The sequence below is a fragment of the Dreissena polymorpha genome, chromosome 1, assembly GCF_020536995.1.
Source record: "Dreissena polymorpha isolate Duluth1 chromosome 1, UMN_Dpol_1.0, whole genome shotgun sequence".
Taxonomy (NCBI): Eukaryota; Metazoa; Mollusca; class Bivalvia; order Myida; family Dreissenidae; genus Dreissena; species Dreissena polymorpha.
This window is the reverse complement of record NC_068355.1, coordinates 204,853,572-204,873,571: the sequence shown is the minus strand read 5'-3', so window position 1 is coordinate 204,873,571 and position 20,000 is coordinate 204,853,572. Positions and strand designations below refer to the sequence as shown.

Here is a 20,000-nt window from a genome sequence, read left to right as displayed (position 1 = left end):
GAGTGAATGTTTCTTTTATGCCCCTTTTCAAGAAAATAATCAACAGCTGTTTCCCTTTCGCTGAAAAGTTACCCTTTCTCCCGTGGCATGCATCAATACATTTCAAAACACAAAATGACGTCATTTGTGTGACGAAATGACTTTGAAGCATGTGAAGAAAATTATGAAATAATTACTATTTTATAAAATCCGATACATTATACTTGCAATTTGACACGTGGCCCTTAATTAACACCACGGTAAGGGACATTATACTTTTTAAGGAAAATGACAGAATTACATTTCCGTTGTGTTCGACCCTTTCCGTATTTTATTGTTTGACCAGAAAAACCTTCGCACATTCATCAATACATCATGAAGTTGAAGAAAATGTTCAGTATGAACATAATTTAAGATGATTTTTTTTTCTATTTCAATATTCGTTACCATTGTGTAATAGTTTATTAAAAACCCAATCGGGAATCCTCGGACAATTCCGCCATACCGGCGATGTGTAGCCCACTGTCCTAAGTGTTTAGATTGTTATAAAACCCGTACGTTCAATAAAAACTCTTTCCGCGGATATGAGCCCTTTTCGTTTTTCAGTCAAAACCCTAACATATATGAAGGAAGCAAATTTTGCCTCTAATTGTGTACATTTATATTAATATGCGGAAACTGATATTGTTAGGCACAGTTATTTTCAATGATTTGTTTTCAATAAAATTTTTGATTCATCGCAACTAGACATATCAACGACGCTGTTACTGACTTGAAGAAAGGACTTTGTTTAAAAAACATTTAGGTTCCAAATGCAGAGTAACGAATTGTTAAAAACGCTATTTTCACGCCTACATAAAACATTGACACAGTAAACATCGCGGGAATATGACGTTTGTTTATTTCCGAGGAACGAACACAAAACTTCATTCTGCGTGGAATGTTCGGTAAGGCTTTTAAATAATTAATTCATATGGTTTGTTTACGATATATTTACTTATAGGCCATTACCTTTTACCACAGCACGACACTATGATAATTCGTGCCACTACCAGTTCGTGCCTCTGATATTTGTGTAGGGAGGCATTGGACGTTTCGTCCCACTGATAATATATAGACCACAGGGATCGTTAGGTAAAAAATACTCTATTATACTATATACATATATACAAGGGATACAACTGTCAAATTTCCTGCACAACACCATGGTCTAAACAATAGCAAAAAAATCGCTTCCAAAAGCAATAATTACACCAAAAAAACTGTATAACAACAGCTCAGACATTTATCTATCAGATAATAACTATGTTTATCGCAATAAAAGTGTTAATAGTTGTGTTTGAAACGAAAGTTTCATGAAAAACGGTAAAATTTTCGAAATGCGACACAGGTGTGCACACCCACTTTGACACATTTTGTTTCATAATTTAATAAATACAGAGAAGTTGAGCAAATTTTACCTTGTTTTATTATCCATAGACACTTTATTAATCAAAGTAGACACCTTCCATAATTGCATGTAACTGCATATATGTAAAACACGGTGAATATTAAATTTGTTTACATTTCTACTATCTTCTAGGATTTGTATGCAATTTGTCAGGTAATGTTACGTGGAACGTGAATGGTTGGATTTATTACTGCAGTGGAATTTCAACCAATCAAATCGCATGTTAGAAATACATGTGAACTATCAAAATGAAAGTAAAACATTGTCATTGTGAAATTGCAGCAGGTTGATATGAATTTCTAGCAAAATATGCTCACTAAATAGTCATTATGTTTTATTTTACTATGAAAAAAAACTATCCAAGGAATATGTATCAGCAAAAGAGCTTTATAACAAAGGAATACGAAAATTACTTCTAGAATTCTTAGTTTTTAGCTGTGCACACCTGTGTCCAAGTAAGGATTTTTTAGCATTTTGAATGAAACTTTCTCTCTTAGTTCAATGAAAAGCTTGTACTTTATTGCCAAGTGTATTATTTTCTGAAAGATAAATGTCTTGGCTGTTGTAATACAGTTTAATTGGTGTATTTATTGCGTTTGGAAGCAAATTTTTCGCTATTGTTTACACCATGGTTGTGTGCAGGACTTTTCACAGTTGTATCCCTTGTATAAATATGTAGTATAATAGAATATTTTTACTTAACGGTCCCTATGATATAGACTGTCGTTTCGTGCACAGGCACTGTCTAATCTTGAACGACACTTAATGCGCATGCATTAAAACCAATTTTATCAGAAAGACGCTCTCGTGAGGATGTACAAATCAACGTTAATCGCGACGTAAATATCAACGTTTCTTACGACGTAAATATCAACGTTATTCACGACGTAAATATCAACGCTACTCACGACGTAAATATCAAGATTTACTCAACACGTAAATATCAACGTTACTCAATACGTTAATATCAACATTTTATCCCATTTTCACCGCGACATTGACGGTATAACACGTTGTGGAATATACTTTCTTGTATTCAACACTGTGGAATATACCTGTCGCGTGCACGGACTTCTTTTTAAATGACGTCATGCGATATGCGCTAAAATTAGGTCGATATTGTTTGGTTCATTGATCGAATTATAAGGTCACCCATAAGAAGAAAATGTGCAAATTTTGCAGAAAAAAAATATATGACATATTCACCAAAAGAAATGTTGAAATAAAATATAAAATTACACGATTTTTGTTTTGTTATTTTTTATTTATATTTACTTTACCACTGAATGATTTTTCATAAGAAACAAAGTCGACAAAACTTAAGCTCAAAATTATACGACCTTCAACCTTTAAATCTAGTCATATGACATAATTTTTCGCCATCCGTATAATGAATCAGCTGATTGATGGCGTCATAAATTGACATACTTATTGCTTCATTTTCCCCATTTTTTTGGACGATTTATTATAAACGCGACTTATTTCACATGTTTTATACATGTACTGTATGTCGACATATCTGAATTGTCAATTGATCACATTTTCCTTATTTCGTGTAATGTGCATTGTTTATAACCAAAGCATATACTTTTGACATTTAACTTAAATATTAAGAATGTACAACAAGCCATACACATATCGCACAGTTCATGAATAATCTTGCTTTCCTTTTTAATTCACGTAAGGCATAGAGCTGTGTAAAGTATAAGATGGTAAAAATAGCACCACACTGGAATTGGGAACGTCCCATTTTGTACACGGGTATTTTCTACTCATTTATCTGTTGTGTACTGGAATGTTTTCCATTCTTTGTGTATTTATATATTAAATTATTTTCTCGTACAATAAGGGCATTTACCATAGATAAATAAAACATTGTGCAAGTTTAAACATAATTATGTTTGTATGCAGAAATCTGCAAATGCAACCGAGTTTACCAACGGCTATTATTAGATAAACTGCTCCGGTTCATATGAACAGCAGTAATGTAGAGTACATGACGTAGCGTGTGACGAAGAAGAAAGTTTATCGCGTTCATAAACTCATTTGAATAAAGTGATAGAATGGCATGAGGGTCTTTATTTAACTATGCTAAAATAATTATTGAAGACCCTGGATGCAAAATCGTCAATTATTGAGTTAAATGGATTATTAAATGGATTTTAAAGGATAATTAAAGGTAAGGTACTAGTTCTTACGTGTTTTGATTTTTGTTTGTACTTTTGTCGTTCCCTGTTCTCGGGGAAATGATTTTAATATGGCCCATGTCATGGGCGCCATTGATGCATCGGATCACACACGGCATACCCATAACATTATATAAAAAAACACGTTCTGCGCTTCCTTAAATTCGTCGTCCGAAGTCGGAAAACGTATTGCCCTGTATTATATTTTGTCAAATAAAGTGTCAGTCGCTGCAATTGTCTGTTTACTCGTCAAAATTGTCAAGGTCTTCGATAGCTAAAGAAACTTCAGCGTACAGTTTATTTAGACTATTGACAGACCTGTACAAAGTCGCGCCAGTCAAAAATCATAAAAAGCGACATTTAAAGTTATGGTAGCCAGAACTAGGTCGTCGATGGTGTACATGTATGTTGACATCGACAGCATTTTGTCAGGAGCAATCGCCGCCATATTGGATTTTGATCATTTTCTTTCGAAAATAAAATGAATTATAGTAAAGTAAAATCTTCTTTTCGCGGTCGTAATGTGTTAAAATTCGCATACTGCGTAAAATTAAATGTAGGCATATGGTGATATTTTTACTTGTTTTACAGTTTGTGTGAATTTTTTAAAGACTATTTTGCGTACCAGAACAAATACATGTATATCACTACGCATGGTTACATTTGTTAGATTTTAAGCGCTTTTATGACTGAATTAAAATTATTAGTAAGGTTATTAGATCTATTTTTGTTAAATGTCACGTTGAAAAAATCAAATGGGATAAATAGAATACTAGGATTAGCGTTGAATACAGAGAAGTTTATGTTGCTCGGCTCGAACACCGAAAGCGCTCGCCAAGGCTCGCGCTTCCGGCGTTCTAAGCCTCGCAACATAAACTTCTCTGTATTCAACGCTAACCTAGTATTCTCTATACTCACGACGTTTTAGACTTTGACGACGTAAGTATCCGTGGTTTAAAGAAGGTCGTCAGTGCACGTGACGTCAAGATTATACGTTGACTTTGTCTCAAAGTCCAGAGCTCCAGCCGTCTTTACGATTTGGTTGCCTGAAAGACGTCTGTGCGTGAGCTTATATACGTCTTATTCTGCGAAAACTGGACTTAATGCACGTGCTAAAGCGTCATCTCAGATCAGCCTATGCAGTTCCCACAGGCTTATCAGGGACGACACTGTCCACCTGAACTGGATTTTTAATAAAGAGGCTTCCTTTAAACAAAACAAATAAATACCATAAAAGCGCAATTCATGGAATAATGAATTTGGGAAACGCATGAGGAAAACGCGTCGTTTATTTTCAAATGTGTTTGTGTTAAATTCGTTAATCGATCGACCCAAGAAATAAAAGAAAATTAATACCCTACAAAAAATAATGATTCTACACTAATACGAGAGATCATGAACTAACCAGTGACGGCGAATGGTCCTCCGTCAGCGCTCGTCATTGAGCAGGTGGCATCAGACTTATCGAAAGTAACAAAATCCAACGTCTTTAACGTCAACGTTCCGCTGACGTCCTCGTCGACGTCACTGGAACCCCAAGGATTAGTAATCAACGGTGCCTACGGAAAAATTGTAAAACGTCCTCCCAGATACGCATGTGCAGTCCGCACAGGCTAATCTGTGACGAAACTTTCTTGATAAGGTGGATTTTCGTTCAGAGATGACCCCGTTTTCCCAGAGCGAGATACATATAAAAGATATGAGTTGGTTCTGGTCGATAATTTTTATTTGAATAATTATTATTTACGAATAGTGCAACCGCGTTCAATTCATAGAAACATTTATTAAATAGCATTTATTGACAAACATTACTTCCTTGCAATATAGCCACATCTCAGTTAAAATATTCACCAATGAGAATGCAATTAACATCTCACCTTACTTAGAACTTAAACCTAGCATATGGCAAACTTTAAAAGGCTTTAACATGCACACTTCTGTTTCTCTAGAGCGATGAAAAAGAGGCCCTTGACGTACCGTACTGATGATGTTCACAATCAGCGTCTCTCTGACGGTGGACACGGAGTCGCCGCACGTGTTCTCGGCGTTCACGGCTCCGGAACTTTTGAAATCGAATCCGCCCGGATTATGGGCGTACACCAGGTACTCTGCATGGAGATGCACACACTGCTAAATTGGTCGTTGTCGGCTCATGTCCTACTTAAAAGTACCCCGGGTACTCTTAAGTACTCTCGTAAGTTATAAAATATGCACAAACTACCGGTACACAAAATAAACATACACACACACAAATAATGCATCGTTTCTATCCCTTATGATTAAAGTGATAAGATCAACACACGCTATCTCTAAAGTGACATTTATATTGTTTTACCGGAACTATTTTTTTTACAAATAGCGTGTGTGTTATTTTACAAATATAATAATTTGTAAATTGCATAAAGTAAAAAGAAAATTCGTTGCATTCTGTGAAAATTGATTTTTATTCACTCATGATCATAGAAAACAATATTTTTATTGATCACTCGTGAATTAAAATCGATATTTCCCAAATCCAACAAATACCCTATATATATATATATATATATATATATATATATATATATATATATATATATATATATATATATATATATATATATATATATATATATATCAATGACGTAAATGGTGACGTCACGTACGAGTATTTTGCGGTGTCACAGTACTTTGCTCCAAGGGTTGAATGCCCGCGGCAAACGCAGTATCGCTCAAGTAACATGGTGGAACTTAAAAAATAAACATAAAGAAGATCTTAGACGTAATTTTTTATATTAAAACGACATAGTTTTACCCTTTGAGTACAAAAAAAGAAGAAATCCACCTTCTTAGCGTTACGTTTTGTTGACAAAGTGTGATTTTCTATTGACGCAATTATCTTTTTACACATAAACAACATTTTGATACAACTTAATTTGACGAAAACAATCCGAAGAAAGTGTAATTAAAAAAATAAAAATATCACACTTTTGCTAGAAACATAGAACGCATTGGGTTTAGTAACAATACATTGAGCAATTGATCGACGGAATAGTCTTCCGAAACTTGTGAGCGATCGAGCGCAATACAAGTACAGTGGTATTTAATTTGCGATATTAGAGGTGAGCGTAAGGTGCAAAATAACAAAAGTCATTGTGTAAGTATTTGCTGATCATCTACCAAGCGCATACAGCTTATTAGATGGTGTCATTTTGCATTAATAACAGTTTAAAGAACAATAAACAGTATGTGTCGTAAAATATGTAGGGTTTACCAAAATGAAACGAATAGAAATAAAAACTCTGCTTTAAAAATTAATGCGGGGCAAAATGGACCATGCGGGGCGACTAATAATTATATGTAAAAATACGATACTCATTTTGATCAAATGTGTGTAGTGTTAAAGGGGCCTTTTCACAGATGTTGGCATGTTTTGAAGTTTGTAATCAAATACTTTATATTGATAAATGTAAACATGACATTTTAAAAGCTCCAGTAAAAAATCAAAAATCAAAATCAAAAAAGGATTAAACAAAAAAGTAGCACGCAGCAGGGCTCGAACCAGTGACCCCCGAATTCCTGAAGTAAAAACGTATTAGCAAACTTACCTATCCTGCCAAGCATACATTACATGCGTATTTTATACGTTATATAAGCAATATTCGTAGTTTCACAAATTTAAACGACAACAACAAATTATTCAATCGTTTCGCGCTTTATAATTTTTAGGGTTTTAAATCGTCAAAAGATGCATATAATGGCTATATTAGACCATGGCAAATGTTCAGTAATACTGTTTCCTCACAAATATCATAAATAAACCGAAAATTTGCGAATCTGAAACAATTTTTTTTTATTTTGTTAATTTACCAAACTGCAAAAAGTTCCCTTTAAGATTGAATAAAGATACGTATATTCAAAGAGGAATAGAAACACTCAATCTCCACGCAGAGTTGTGGTTCCTTGCTCTAACATGCCATCTCTGACATAACAAGAAAATCCTACCACATTTGGTAGGATTTTTTTTTAAATATTATACTATGAAAAATTATATTATTTTCATTTATATTTTGAAAATAGTGTTTAAGGTTAGGTTAATAAAAAAAAATTGCCTAAATTAAAAAAAGTAAATATAACAACGGTAAAACTATTGTACCACGTGGCTAGGCTTTCATCACGTGGTCGGTTATGAAGGCAAGGGTTTGAACAAGCTATGATGGTTCCAGTCAAATCTCTGCGTGGAGGTTGAGAAACCCTAAACCACAAGCTGTGGCGTCGTGTAAACAATGACTTCATCATACATATATTAATAGTTTTATCCAAGCAATTATTAAAATTCTTAAATAAACCCGAGTTTATAGCATATTGCATATTTCGACAATTAATAGATCTATATTTCCACATCAGGCAAATGGTTTGTGAAATTAAAAATCACAATGTTACACATACCGTCTAGGTCCGATACTGTGAGAGAATATAGCAATGTTTTAGACGTCACTGACTCCGCTATTGACGTAAAGTAACCGCAGGAAGGTTAACAAACACCGGAGGCTGAAAGAGAAACAGACACTAATTATTTGAGTCTTGTTCTGAGAAAACTGGGCTGAAATCATGTGCGTAAAGTGTCGTCCAAGATTAGCCTGTGCAGTCCGCAAAGGCTACTTTCTGCAGTTTCTACTCAAAAATCCAGTTAAGGCGGAAAGTGTCGTCCCTGATTAGCCTGTGCGGACTGCACAGGCCAATCTGTGACGACACTTTACGCACATGCATTAACTTGATTAAACCCGATTTTCTCAGAACAAGACACATTTAATGAAATGAGCTGGTTCGATTAGAAAACGGGGTTTAAAGGGACCTTTTTACGTTTTGGGAAATTGACAAGATTAAAATAAATTGTTTCAGATTCGAATATTGTTGTGTAATTATGATATTTGTGAGGAGACAGTAATACTGAACATTTCACATGACGGTTGAATATGGCAGATGAATATGGTTGAATACAGATTGACCGACATGCATATAGCGCGACGTTTTCTTTACTCGATAATTCCTGTCGTACTTTTTTTTAATTTATAAAAACACTATTAGGCTTTGTTTTATTTTAAGTTACAGTGAAATTACCTTTGACCAATGGTGGAAAATGGGAGGGGCGTAATTACCTCTTTGTTAGTATACCAAGTATAATCCATGAGAGACATACAGTTGGGCTGTTCTTCGTCTTGGATTACTTACGTTGTTTTCCAGATCCACTGCGTAATAATATCTCGCGCTAAAGACTTTACCGTCGTCGCAAATAATCCCGATGTTATGAACGGGCGTGACGTCATAGTTCAAGGACGCTCGCGGGCGTCCCTTGTACCAAATCTGGAACGCTAAAAGAAGGGAAAAAACAAGCGATTGTTCATATAAATTGTATCACGTTTTCATGCCTGCTTTAACGAAATAAGACCGACACTGAATGTTGAAAAAAGCAAACACCCGCAGGGTAGTGACACCATCTTGTTTAATTTCTTTTGCAGTGTTCAAACGAAGATTGCTGGAAAAAAAACAAACAAATAAAAAACATTCATCGATTGTTTGCCAATCTTTTTATCTTTATATTTATTTACTTTTATTTATTTATTTATTTATTTATTAACTATATATTTATATTTTTATTTTTATAACGTTTGACCTTTGACGTTGATTTTCAGATTTGACAGATGACATCAAGCAGATATGACGTCATCAGAATCTTTAAGGCTGAATGAGTTTAGCTCCAGAGCGGAAACGGAAGTGTCTTCTAGGAACTGATATGACGTCATAGGAAACGACGTTAGAACTGGGTCCTACGAGGAAATGGATTTTAAAATAAATTTCATTTACAATTGCAAAATGGTTTATAACCGTTTATTGCTTTCCCCGAGATTAAATAAAGAGACATCTGGAAGCAAAAGATGAAGCGTTACCACTTTGTTAGGCTTGCTGAAGAAAATATGAGAAGAAAAACGCTTTTTTGATAAGTTTTTGCGCATTCTCGAGAAAAAAAAGCGTTACAAAACCTGTCATTATTTTTCCAATTACGCGTGATGAATAGCCATAAATGAAACAATATCTCCTTTAAACATATAGTAAAATTCTTCTTAGAATCTATAACAATTGTTTTGAAAACCGTCATTTAACCAAACTTTGAATGAAAAAGTCATTTTAAGGTCAACCACGATTCCGGTATCCTACAGACGTACCTCATCAACGATATTGACGTTGAAAGTCCCGGTGATGACGTTGACGGGGTTGCCGTCAGTACACCGTATCGTTAACGTCAACAGCACGGCCTGGTCGTTGAAGTCGATGGCAGCTTCAGTCACGGTGCTAGAGATCCTGACTTCAAATTCTAGGAATTAAACAGCACAAAAAATCATTTGCCTGTGCGCATAACGAGAGTATTTCATCGAAAAAAGAGACATTAAAAAATCACAAATAATCACACTTGTCACACATACTTTCAATAGCTTATGAAAAACGAAGATTTTCAAAGATCGAAGCGTTTAATTGTTTCAATTACAGTATCATATTAAAAACAAATAATACTGGTATTATGTTCAATTCATGCACAGAGTGTTAGCAACCTTAAAGTGATATAACTATTCTGACTTCCATTAAAGAGGAAATCGTCGTTCCGGATTAGCCCTTTTAGACTAGACAGGCTAATCAGGGGCGATTAATGCATCTAAAAAATAGGACAATACTTTAAGCACATGCCTAGTTGTTTCGTCAGACAAAAATTCACTTATTCTCCCTATCGAAACCTTTTTGGCGCTTCTATTTGGTAACGAACTCACGTCTCAAAAAAGCACAATGAAGTGACCGCTTAACAACACTACTAGACTTTATCAACTTTCAACAGCGATACTTTCGTAAATAGTAAATGGCTCCCAATAAGCAAGAGTTTTGTAAATTTATAATAGCTTAGTATCAGGAATATACTTGAGCATACTTAAGCCAATGATCTGACTCAACTTCGAGTGTTTTTCTTAATTAATGTATTATTTATTCATTTATTTTATTTATTTATTTAGTTATTTATTTATTAATTATTGGTGTTCATAAAAGCTTTTTTGAGTTGCTAGTACGACTCAATCCTGAGTTTGCATAGAAATATGTGCGTATTCTTATCAAAGGGGGAAATCGCGTGATAGTCAAGATGGCGAAGTCCATAGCGGCAAAAATTAAGTGTCTCGACAAGAACGTCGCCACTTTTAATATCAAGTGATTACCCCCTCTGTTATAGCTGGGATTATGAACGTCGCCACTTTTACTATCAAGTGATTACCCCCTCTGTTATAGCTGGGATTATGAACGTCGCCACTTTTACTATCAAGTGATTACCCCCTCTGTTATAGCTGGGATTATGAACGTCGTAACTTTTACTATCAAGTGATTATCTGTTTTTCTGGGATTTGAGATTGTTCGTGAGCAGACCGACAAAACACGGAGCACTAATGTTTCTAATGATTATTCACCTGGTTGAGAAACATTCACCGGTGACGTCACATTTCTTATCTCATACACGGTGGTGGATGGTGACGTCACAGAACACGCCGTATCCGGGTCGGTAGTTGTAAACTTCCCGAGTAACATCTGTGTGACAGTGGAGTCAGAGACGTTAGGGGAACTTCCGGGGATCCCGGATACAAAACTCGGCGGCTGCCAAAACAGAAGGACAATAAAAAAATCAATTTAACGGCCAGGCGTCCTTTTGGGGTTTTCGTTTGGTTAATATAAGCGCATTTATGTGAATATCTATTTTTGAGGACTCTGGTACCGCGATGACTCCCGGTTCACATTTTGTTCCGGAATAACCACAAAGGCGGGAATATTTATTGTTGAGGCAACATTTGCCGGGATGATATTTTAAAACCTTTTATTCAGAAATTCATATAAACGTACACGGATTCATACTATTTATTAATATATCATTACAGTACCAATACATACTACAATACAATATAGCATGTAATGAACAAAAGTACAATTGGTAGTTATATATTCGTGTAATCCTCGTATACATTTCTTGAAAAAAATGCAGAGAAATGCAAGAAAAAAAGGAAGAAAAGTTGCACGCAGAAAAAAACCTGGAAAAAGAAACAAAACCATTTCGATTTACTCACCCTAAATTTGTTTTCAGTGACAAATGTATAGTTTGTATATATGATTTTTTGTTTTGTTATCATTTGGGTCTAGTATAACTACATTCATTTGAATATCTATTATTGAAGGCACATTAGCTGGGATGACTGTTTGGTATCGTTTGGTTTCGGTGTAACCACATTTACTTGAACATCTATTATTGAAGGCGTATATGCCGGAATGTTTGATCGGTTTACGGCTAATCCAGTTAATTTGCGCATGTTAGACAACCTACCGTATCAATCACTGGTTGTGTGAACGTCGCAGTGACGTCATTGTCGCCATCTGAGCAGTCGGCGTTGATGACGTAAGGTCCGTTCGCTGCTCTTAGCGTTACCCCCGCCTTTACGTTAATTGTAAACCCTGAAAACGTGCAAGCGATGTGTTATATTGACACGACCCTCGCTCTGGGATAACGGGGCTTAATGCATGTGCGTAAAGTGTCGTCCTGTATTAGCATGTGCAGTCCAAACAAGCTAATCAGGGTCGACACCTTACAAAAGTTTAGGCAAAATGGCGGGCTAATCTGGGAAGACACTTTTACAATATGCATTTAACCCCGTTTTCCAAGCGCGCGTCCACGCGCAGTGTTAAAAATGTTTTAATCTAAGAAAATTGCGTAAAATAATCCTACTGCATCGACAAGAAAAAACATTTATTTTATGCTTTCCGGTGGTTTATAGAGAAATATCAGTGCGTTAAACATATAATTTCACTGTTTCAAACAGTGAAAACTATCGATAATTTTCACTGTTTACTGCGAAATGACGTAATTATTTTTACAAAATGACGTCATTATCCCAGCGAAATTCATTAGTTAAACTCTTTAACAATGTATATAAACTTAAAAAAAAGCATAAAATAAAAAGAAAATTTGTTGGATTCGGAGGAATATCGATTTTACTTCACTTGTGACCATAGAAATTATATTTTTTTCACGAGTGGCGCACACTCGTGGCTGCGCCACTCGTGAAAATATTATTTTCTATGATCACTCGTGAAATCGATAATCCACCGAATCCAACAAATACCTTCTATTTAAATTAAACATTGAATAACAGATTTATTATAAGAAAGCATATGATTGCTTTTATTTTATTTTGTTCTTCGGTTTTTAGAAGACTGATCGACGTTTGCACGTATTTAACAGCAAACATATTTGTGGGTTTTTTAACCGATGTTCTTGATTTAAACTCACTTAATCCATAAATGTTCTGATTATTTGACACTCATTTGTTTTGGCAATTATCTCTATAAATGTTAGTTATTAGCGCTGACGCAGAAATCCAAGTAAAGACCCCTAAAGCACTAAGCGGACACTAAGCTGTACTGTAAAATGCATTTGATGACGTCATCTTGTTAACATTTATGACGTCATTTAACGTTTACCTACAATAACTAATCTTTACTAGAAGTATAGATAATAATTTATTAATGCCCTTTTGCATTGCAATATATATCAGATCAGGCTTAAATAATAATATTATCTTTGGATATTCGAGCCAAGTATACTATTTTATAAAACAATAGGACAATAGCCTATTTTTCTGTGTATCATACATCCGTGAACACATTTTAAACAGATAATAAAATATAATCGCTAGAACGTTGATTTTTTAGGTAGAATATATATGTATTCATAACGTCATTAGCACTTGCGCTTTACCTTTGTATGGTACGGTTTTTTTTCATGGCATTTGTGCTTAAAATATATTACATCTTAGTATCAAATTGTTGTTGTTTTTTGTTAAATTTGAATCGTTTTTACCTTTTTATTGAAACAGATGACTAAAAAGTTGATCCCTAGTATTATATTATTGATTATAAAACAACGCCTACTAGTAACTAACCGGATATAAAAATCATATCAAGCAACTTTAATATCAACGTAACGATATGATTAAAAACGCTACTGTGATATCATACAGTAGAAAATGGCGCCTCGACGTGAACTGACTTAGCCAATGAAACATTAGTATCATATAAGACTTAAACTTCATGAGCCTCGTTCGTTGAAAACTAGGCTTAATGCATCTGCGTAGTGTCGTCCAGATTATCATGTGCAGTCGACACAGGCTTATCAGGGACGACATTTTCCGCTTAAGCTGGATTGTCGTGTAGAATCGACTTCATAAAAACAAAAACAACCTATAAAAGCGAAACGTGTCGTTCCTTGTTGGCCTGGGTCCGCTCAGGGACGACATTCAGCGCATATGCATTAAAACCAGTTTCCTTTCCTGAGAACGAGGCTTAATTTTTTATTATTTTTTCCAGTTTATTACTTGATGCGACACCGGCAATCACTTCAAAAAGGGCGTTTTCCGGCACTCTTGCAGAGCAGTTAACGGCGTCGTCGCTATCGGTGACGCTGAACGTGTGAAGGGTCTCGGTGGCGTGCTTAAGACCGTCGAAAATGTTAGTTCCGGTCGCAGGCAGTGCGTTGAAAACCGGCGGCTGAAGTCTAATAATATAATCATTTCACAGGATATTACGTCATCACTTTGGAATATTTTCTGTTACTAGTTGCCATTCGACACGGGTTTTCGGTGAATTTTAAGCGAGACAAAATTACACGTCAAGTCAATAATTTTTATTAATATTCAAAGACCACATGCCCAATATATGAAACAAACATCTGGGAAAGCCGGAGCTTCCCAAGCAATCAGGAACGACACTTTCCGCCTATGCTAATATGGAATGACACTTTAAAAATCCCGTGCATTTAACCCGGTCTTCTCAGAGCGAGGCTCATTTTTTCAAACACAACGTTGTTAAACTCCAAAGCAAACAACATAAAAGGTGTGCCGGCAGGCTTACGCGCAATTGCGTGCATGGGTTCAAGTGAAAAACAATCGAGTCGAAGTGTCACTGTTTAAATAAACATATATAACGATGTACAGCAGTTTTTGAAAGTGCATTTTAAACCATCAGGGCTGGTCGTTTTTCAAAGAGTTTTTAAATTTATACGAATAGTTTAGTGCTTTCCAAGCAATTCATCAGGATTCCCATACCCTATAATAACGTGAACGCAACTTACTGAGTCGACAATGTTGACGTTAAACGTCCCCGTGATGTCATTAAGAACGTTCCTGTCAGTGCACTTGATTGTTAACGTAAGGGAAACAGGCGGGTCATTGAAGTCGATAGACGCCTGGGTAACGGCGTTACTGATCCACACTTCAAACTCTGTAAAACTATGGTTCTAGATTTCAGCCTTCACGCAATAATATTTCAAAGCGGAAAATGTCGTCTGAGCGTACGCGGAATGCACAGGCTTATCTGAGACGACCTTTTACGCAGATGCATTAAGCCCCGTTTTCCAAGAACGAAGCTCGTATGTGCTATGTTTACCTATGTGTCATGTTTACTTATGTGTTATGTTTAGTTATGTGTTATGTTAACTTATGCTTTATGTTTACATATGTGTTATGTTTACTTATGTGGTATGTGTACTTATGTGGTATATTTACTTATGTGGTATGTTTGTTACGGCGCCTCCCTTAAAAAAACATTAAGCGAACCGCTCTGTGAAAATAGGGTTTAATGTGCGCAAAGTTTCTTCCCAGATAAGCCTGTGCAGTCTGCATAGGCTAATCCGGCAAACACTTTCCGCCTAAACTGGAATTTTGCTAAGAAGAGACTTTTTGTAAACGAAAAATATCATAAAAGCGATAAGTGTCGTTCCTGATACATTCTGCACAGGCTAATATGGGATGAAACTTTCCGCACATGCATTAAACCCCTTTCTCACAGAGCGCGGCCCATTTATTTTTTTCTTAATTGTTACCCGGTTTCTGGGGATCGGTCGGTGACGCCACTTTTCTGATCTCATAGACGGTTGTCACAGGTAACGTCACAGAACACGTGGTATCAGGGTCCGAAGTTGTGAACTTTCCCAGTGACGTCGCAATCACGTTGTCGTCTGAGACGTCAGGGGAATTCCCAGGAATCCCAGATACATATGTCGGCGGCTACTCGGAATAAAAGAAATAGAGGATATTTGGTGGATCTGGTAGAATATGGATTTTAATTCAGGCTTGATCACATAAACAAATCTATGATCACGAGTGAATATAAATCGATTTTCCAGCAAAGCAATTAAATTTTATTTTATGCTTACAAATGACTTTTATGGTATTTAACCTGGAGAATTACTCTAAAATAATGGCATCACGACATATAAACAATAACGTTTTTTCACTGTTACTTTCACTGTTTTAAACAGTGCATTGTCATTTTTAATTGACTGATATTTCTCTATAAACCACTGGAAAGCATAAAACCCTAAATGCAACACATGAATCACGCTCTGGGAAAATCCACTTAACGCATGTCCGTAGAGTGTCGTACAAGGCTAATCAAGGAAGACACTTTCCGCCTTTATTGTAATCTTCTTTAAAAATGCCGTCTCTTCTGAGCAAAATTCCAGTTTGGGGCGAAAATGTAGTGCCCGATTAGCATGTGCGGACGGCAAAGGCTTATATGTGACGAAACTTTACGCACATGCATTAAATCACATTTTCCTAGATCTCGGCTCAAACATAAAACTTAGCGGGATGACCTAATTACAGCTCCACTAAGGAAATCGGCGGGTAGTAAAGTCAAGATATAAAGCGAATTTCAATATGAAACGCAAAACATTTTACTGATATGGCTGAATAGTGAGCGTCATTTAAAAAATAATTAATGTAATAAAGGGTATAAGACGCCAAAAAATAACTGTCTTGGCATGGACGTAGTCGTCTTGACTATCACGTGATTACCTGCTCTGTATATGGTGGCTAAACATGAATCATAGTTTCATTTTATTGAGGCCTGAGAACAACTAGGTCCTGTTAATTTAAAATATAGCTCCCCTCCTGACAGTGTTGCGCATGAAATGTTTGTAAATCTTCATAACATGTTTAAGGACTATCATATTTTCAGCTGGAGAAAACATGCTCAGCAATGTAAGATATTTGTATTGTATTTTTGAAGATTTCGCGGAGAAAAAACAATATTTTTTTAAATGTTCAAATTGGCATAACTTCACTAAATTTTAACCAATTTTCAAATATGTTTCAGTTTTGTAATTCTTATGTAATTCTCTTAAATTTTATACAAACATCAATGGATACTCAATTTTGTTTTCGATACCACAACAGCGTTACGTACCTTATCAAGGACTGGCTGGGTGAACGTTGAACTGACGGCGGTTACGGCATTTGTGCAATCAACGTTCATGACGTACGGACTGACAGCTGCAGCCAACGTCACTCCTGCTTTCACGCGGATACTGAAAGCTGAAAAGAAAAGTGGTTTTATTTCATTTTTATTACAGACATTGTTTGTGAATATTATACGCATCATATATAGTTATCACGAATTTAACGAACTGTTTGAATCTGTGTTGAAAACGTTTGGCTTATATTTCAGTAGGAAAGAGAGCATAATATTGCATACTGACAAGGCAATCCAAGCAACTTTATATCACTAGACAAATGATTATAGAAAACAAAACGGCGGCTCTGATCGACGTTTCTGTTAATTAGCAATTACTGTAAAATCAGTATTAAAGGTCATATTCCGATTTTATAACAAAACCTTTAATAAGCATCGATATTCTAAACCGATTGAATCATCAAGAGCAATGGCAAAAATTATTATGCTACTAAAAAAACGAAAATCTTGTTTTTCGTAACCGCTCGGGTATTTGCCATCTTTTTTGATAGAGACGTCATTTTTACACAATGCGCATGCCAAGGAAACTCATGAATTATCGTTGATTTCGTGGTTTGGTTACGAATATATTCCACAGTCCGACTTATGTTTTTGTTTGGAAATTAAAAATCCGCTCATTTTCATGTCGTTTTTTATACCACAAGAATTTAATGCCGACAAACTAGAATTAGTTAACACTGTTAATAAAAAGCGATTAAAAGGTGGGGGGGTAATTGTGAAACCATGTACCAGGGCTAGTTGCGGCTACCAATTAAAAAAGGTGGATTCCGGCGCTCGTGTGGAGCACGTGACAACGTCGTCGCTGTCGGTGACGTTGAACGTATGGATGGTCGCCGCGGCCGCCTGGCAAACCATCGTTGATGGAAGTTCCGGTAGAGGGTAGTAATGTTATCACTGGGGGCTGTAGTTAAACAATGAACTGTAATTTAAATGGGCAATACGTATATGAGCCTTGCTCTGGGAAAACAGGGTTAAAGCATCCGCGTCAATTGTCGTCACATGTTAGCCTGTGCTGTCCGCACTGACATATCATAGACGATAACATAAATTCTCTTCTTCACGAGAATTGTGTTTATGCAGTAAGTAGCGTCCCTGTTTAGCCTTTGCGAACTGCATAGTCTAATCTGGGTGAACACTTCACGCACAAGCCCAGTTTTCTAGAACGATGCATATAATTATAGAAGGGAAAGTGGACATCCTTGTGAAATTCCTTTTTTTACGTTAAAATATATCTTCTGACCAAATGACGATTGCTTGCTAGTCATGACTTTTTTTGATGATTATGAAAGATAATATGGTTATTGTTAATATAGATTTATTTAATGATTTTTTTCAAAGTGGCGAAATAAAGATTTAAATAAAAATGAAAAAAAAATGAAAAAATCATTTATTCAAAAGTTAGTTTTCATAATATTAAAACAGGCAAGATATATCTCCCAACTTAATTAAAATAGTTAACGTATATGCTTGTTTATTGGTACAAAAATTACAAAGCGTTTAAAATCGCTGTTAGTCGAAGCAAAACAATGTGTCACCGACATATGGTTTAAACTACGTAATAGTTTCACAAGCATTCGTTGTTCAGAAGTACAGTCAGTTTTTCCTTTATGTTCGATCCTCACGGCACGATCTTATTTTATCTTTTCTTTGTTTTTATGTTTTAAAAAGTCCATATCTTATAGTTTTGTTACTTATTCAATTTAATTATATTTTACGTTAATACGAAAATCTGTCAAGAAGTACATTAAAAATCTGAACAGAAATTTCATACCTATCAATTCGTGCCTTTTACTTTTAATTTCTTAATGCATGTCGCTGATACTGTGCTCCGAAACGTTTCCGAAATTGCTCCTTTTACAAACCTACATTGGTCCAACTTAATTATATTTTCAAAAGCATGAATTGTGTCCTTGACCTTTGACCTTGACACGTCACGTCTGTTATGTTAGTTTAAAATCCATTTATGTTAAATTACGTAGCGCCCATGAAAGTGTTGTTGTTGTTTTTATAGAGTTGGTATTGAAAGGTATGCATAAATAGATATACATACGAAAAAATTGCTGATTCAAACAGTTCCATACAAACCTCGTCGACAATATTGACGTTAAACGTTCCCGTGATATCATTCGCGACGTATCCGTCAGTACATTTATCGTTAACGGCAACGGAACGGTCTGGTCGTTGAAGTCGATAGATGCTTGAGTTACGGTGCTTTTGATCCAACTTCAAACTCTGTTAAACAATATATGACGTCATACTATACACATATATGACATGACTCATAATGTACCAAAAAATAACGTCAAGCTGATCCACACTATTCACATATATGACGTTAACATGACTCATACTGAATACATACATGATGTCATATTGTACACATATATTACGTAATATTGTACACTAATGACGTCATACTGCATTGTTAGACATAGCAAAAGAAGAACTGTCAGATTAGATGGCCGTTTACAAGAAATTTTGAAAAGACTCAGTTGCGGCCGCGATTTAACCAAGCTTGGGATATTCGTGAGGAAACAATTACATATTAATATAAACGTTATCTGTGAAATGTCACGAATGTCGATGTTAATTTGAAAGAATTGCCAGAATCAAAGCTCTGCTCTTTACTAAATGTGGTCGGGGATCGAACCGGTACCGCGTCGCTATAAAGCTAGCTCATAATGCCAGGCAGTATAAGTTCTTCTTATACCGACCCTGCTACATTAAAATTGAAGGAGATATGTTTTATAATCTCACAAACTAATTGCAAAAGAAATGCGATTCAAGATGAATGAAGGACGGGTCGACGATGATACTTCTATTGGTTCAATTGCTTTGTCGGCTCAGTTTACAATTTAGAAGTACCCCGTGTACTCTTAAGTACTCTTAAGTTCACTTAACTGTACCCCGTGTACAAAATACGCTTAAAGGCACCGGTCATACCCCTAGGTACTTTCTTACTTAGTATGTATTCACGTACCACGGGTACTTTGCAGTATACTTATGAACACCGGGTA

At 35.6% G+C, this 20,000-nt stretch overlaps 1 protein-coding gene and 1 long non-coding RNA gene across 2 annotated transcripts; both read right to left on the bottom strand.

Moving 5' to 3' along the window:
* Positions 1-4,625: 4,625 nt before the first annotated feature.
* On the bottom strand, positions 4,626-6,805 carry LOC127866006 (uncharacterized). The gene is made up of 5 exons (XM_052406189.1): positions 6,775-6,805; positions 6,261-6,344; positions 5,593-5,723; positions 5,021-5,174; positions 4,626-4,821 (listed from the first exon to the last, which is right to left on the bottom strand). Exons 1-5 carry the CDS (start codon positions 6,803-6,805, stop codon positions 4,751-4,753), a joined length of 471 nt encoding a protein of 156 aa, XP_052262149.1. The 3' UTR covers positions 4,626-4,750.
* Positions 6,806-8,039: 1,234 nt separating this feature from the next.
* LOC127864718 (uncharacterized) lies at positions 8,040-9,959 on the bottom strand. The gene is made up of 4 exons (XR_008042230.1): positions 9,819-9,959; positions 9,269-9,422; positions 8,827-8,966; positions 8,040-8,145 (listed from the first exon to the last, which is right to left on the bottom strand). It is a non-coding gene; the product is annotated as an uncharacterized LOC127864718 (long non-coding RNA).
* Between the last annotated feature and the right edge of the window lie 10,041 nt (positions 9,960-20,000).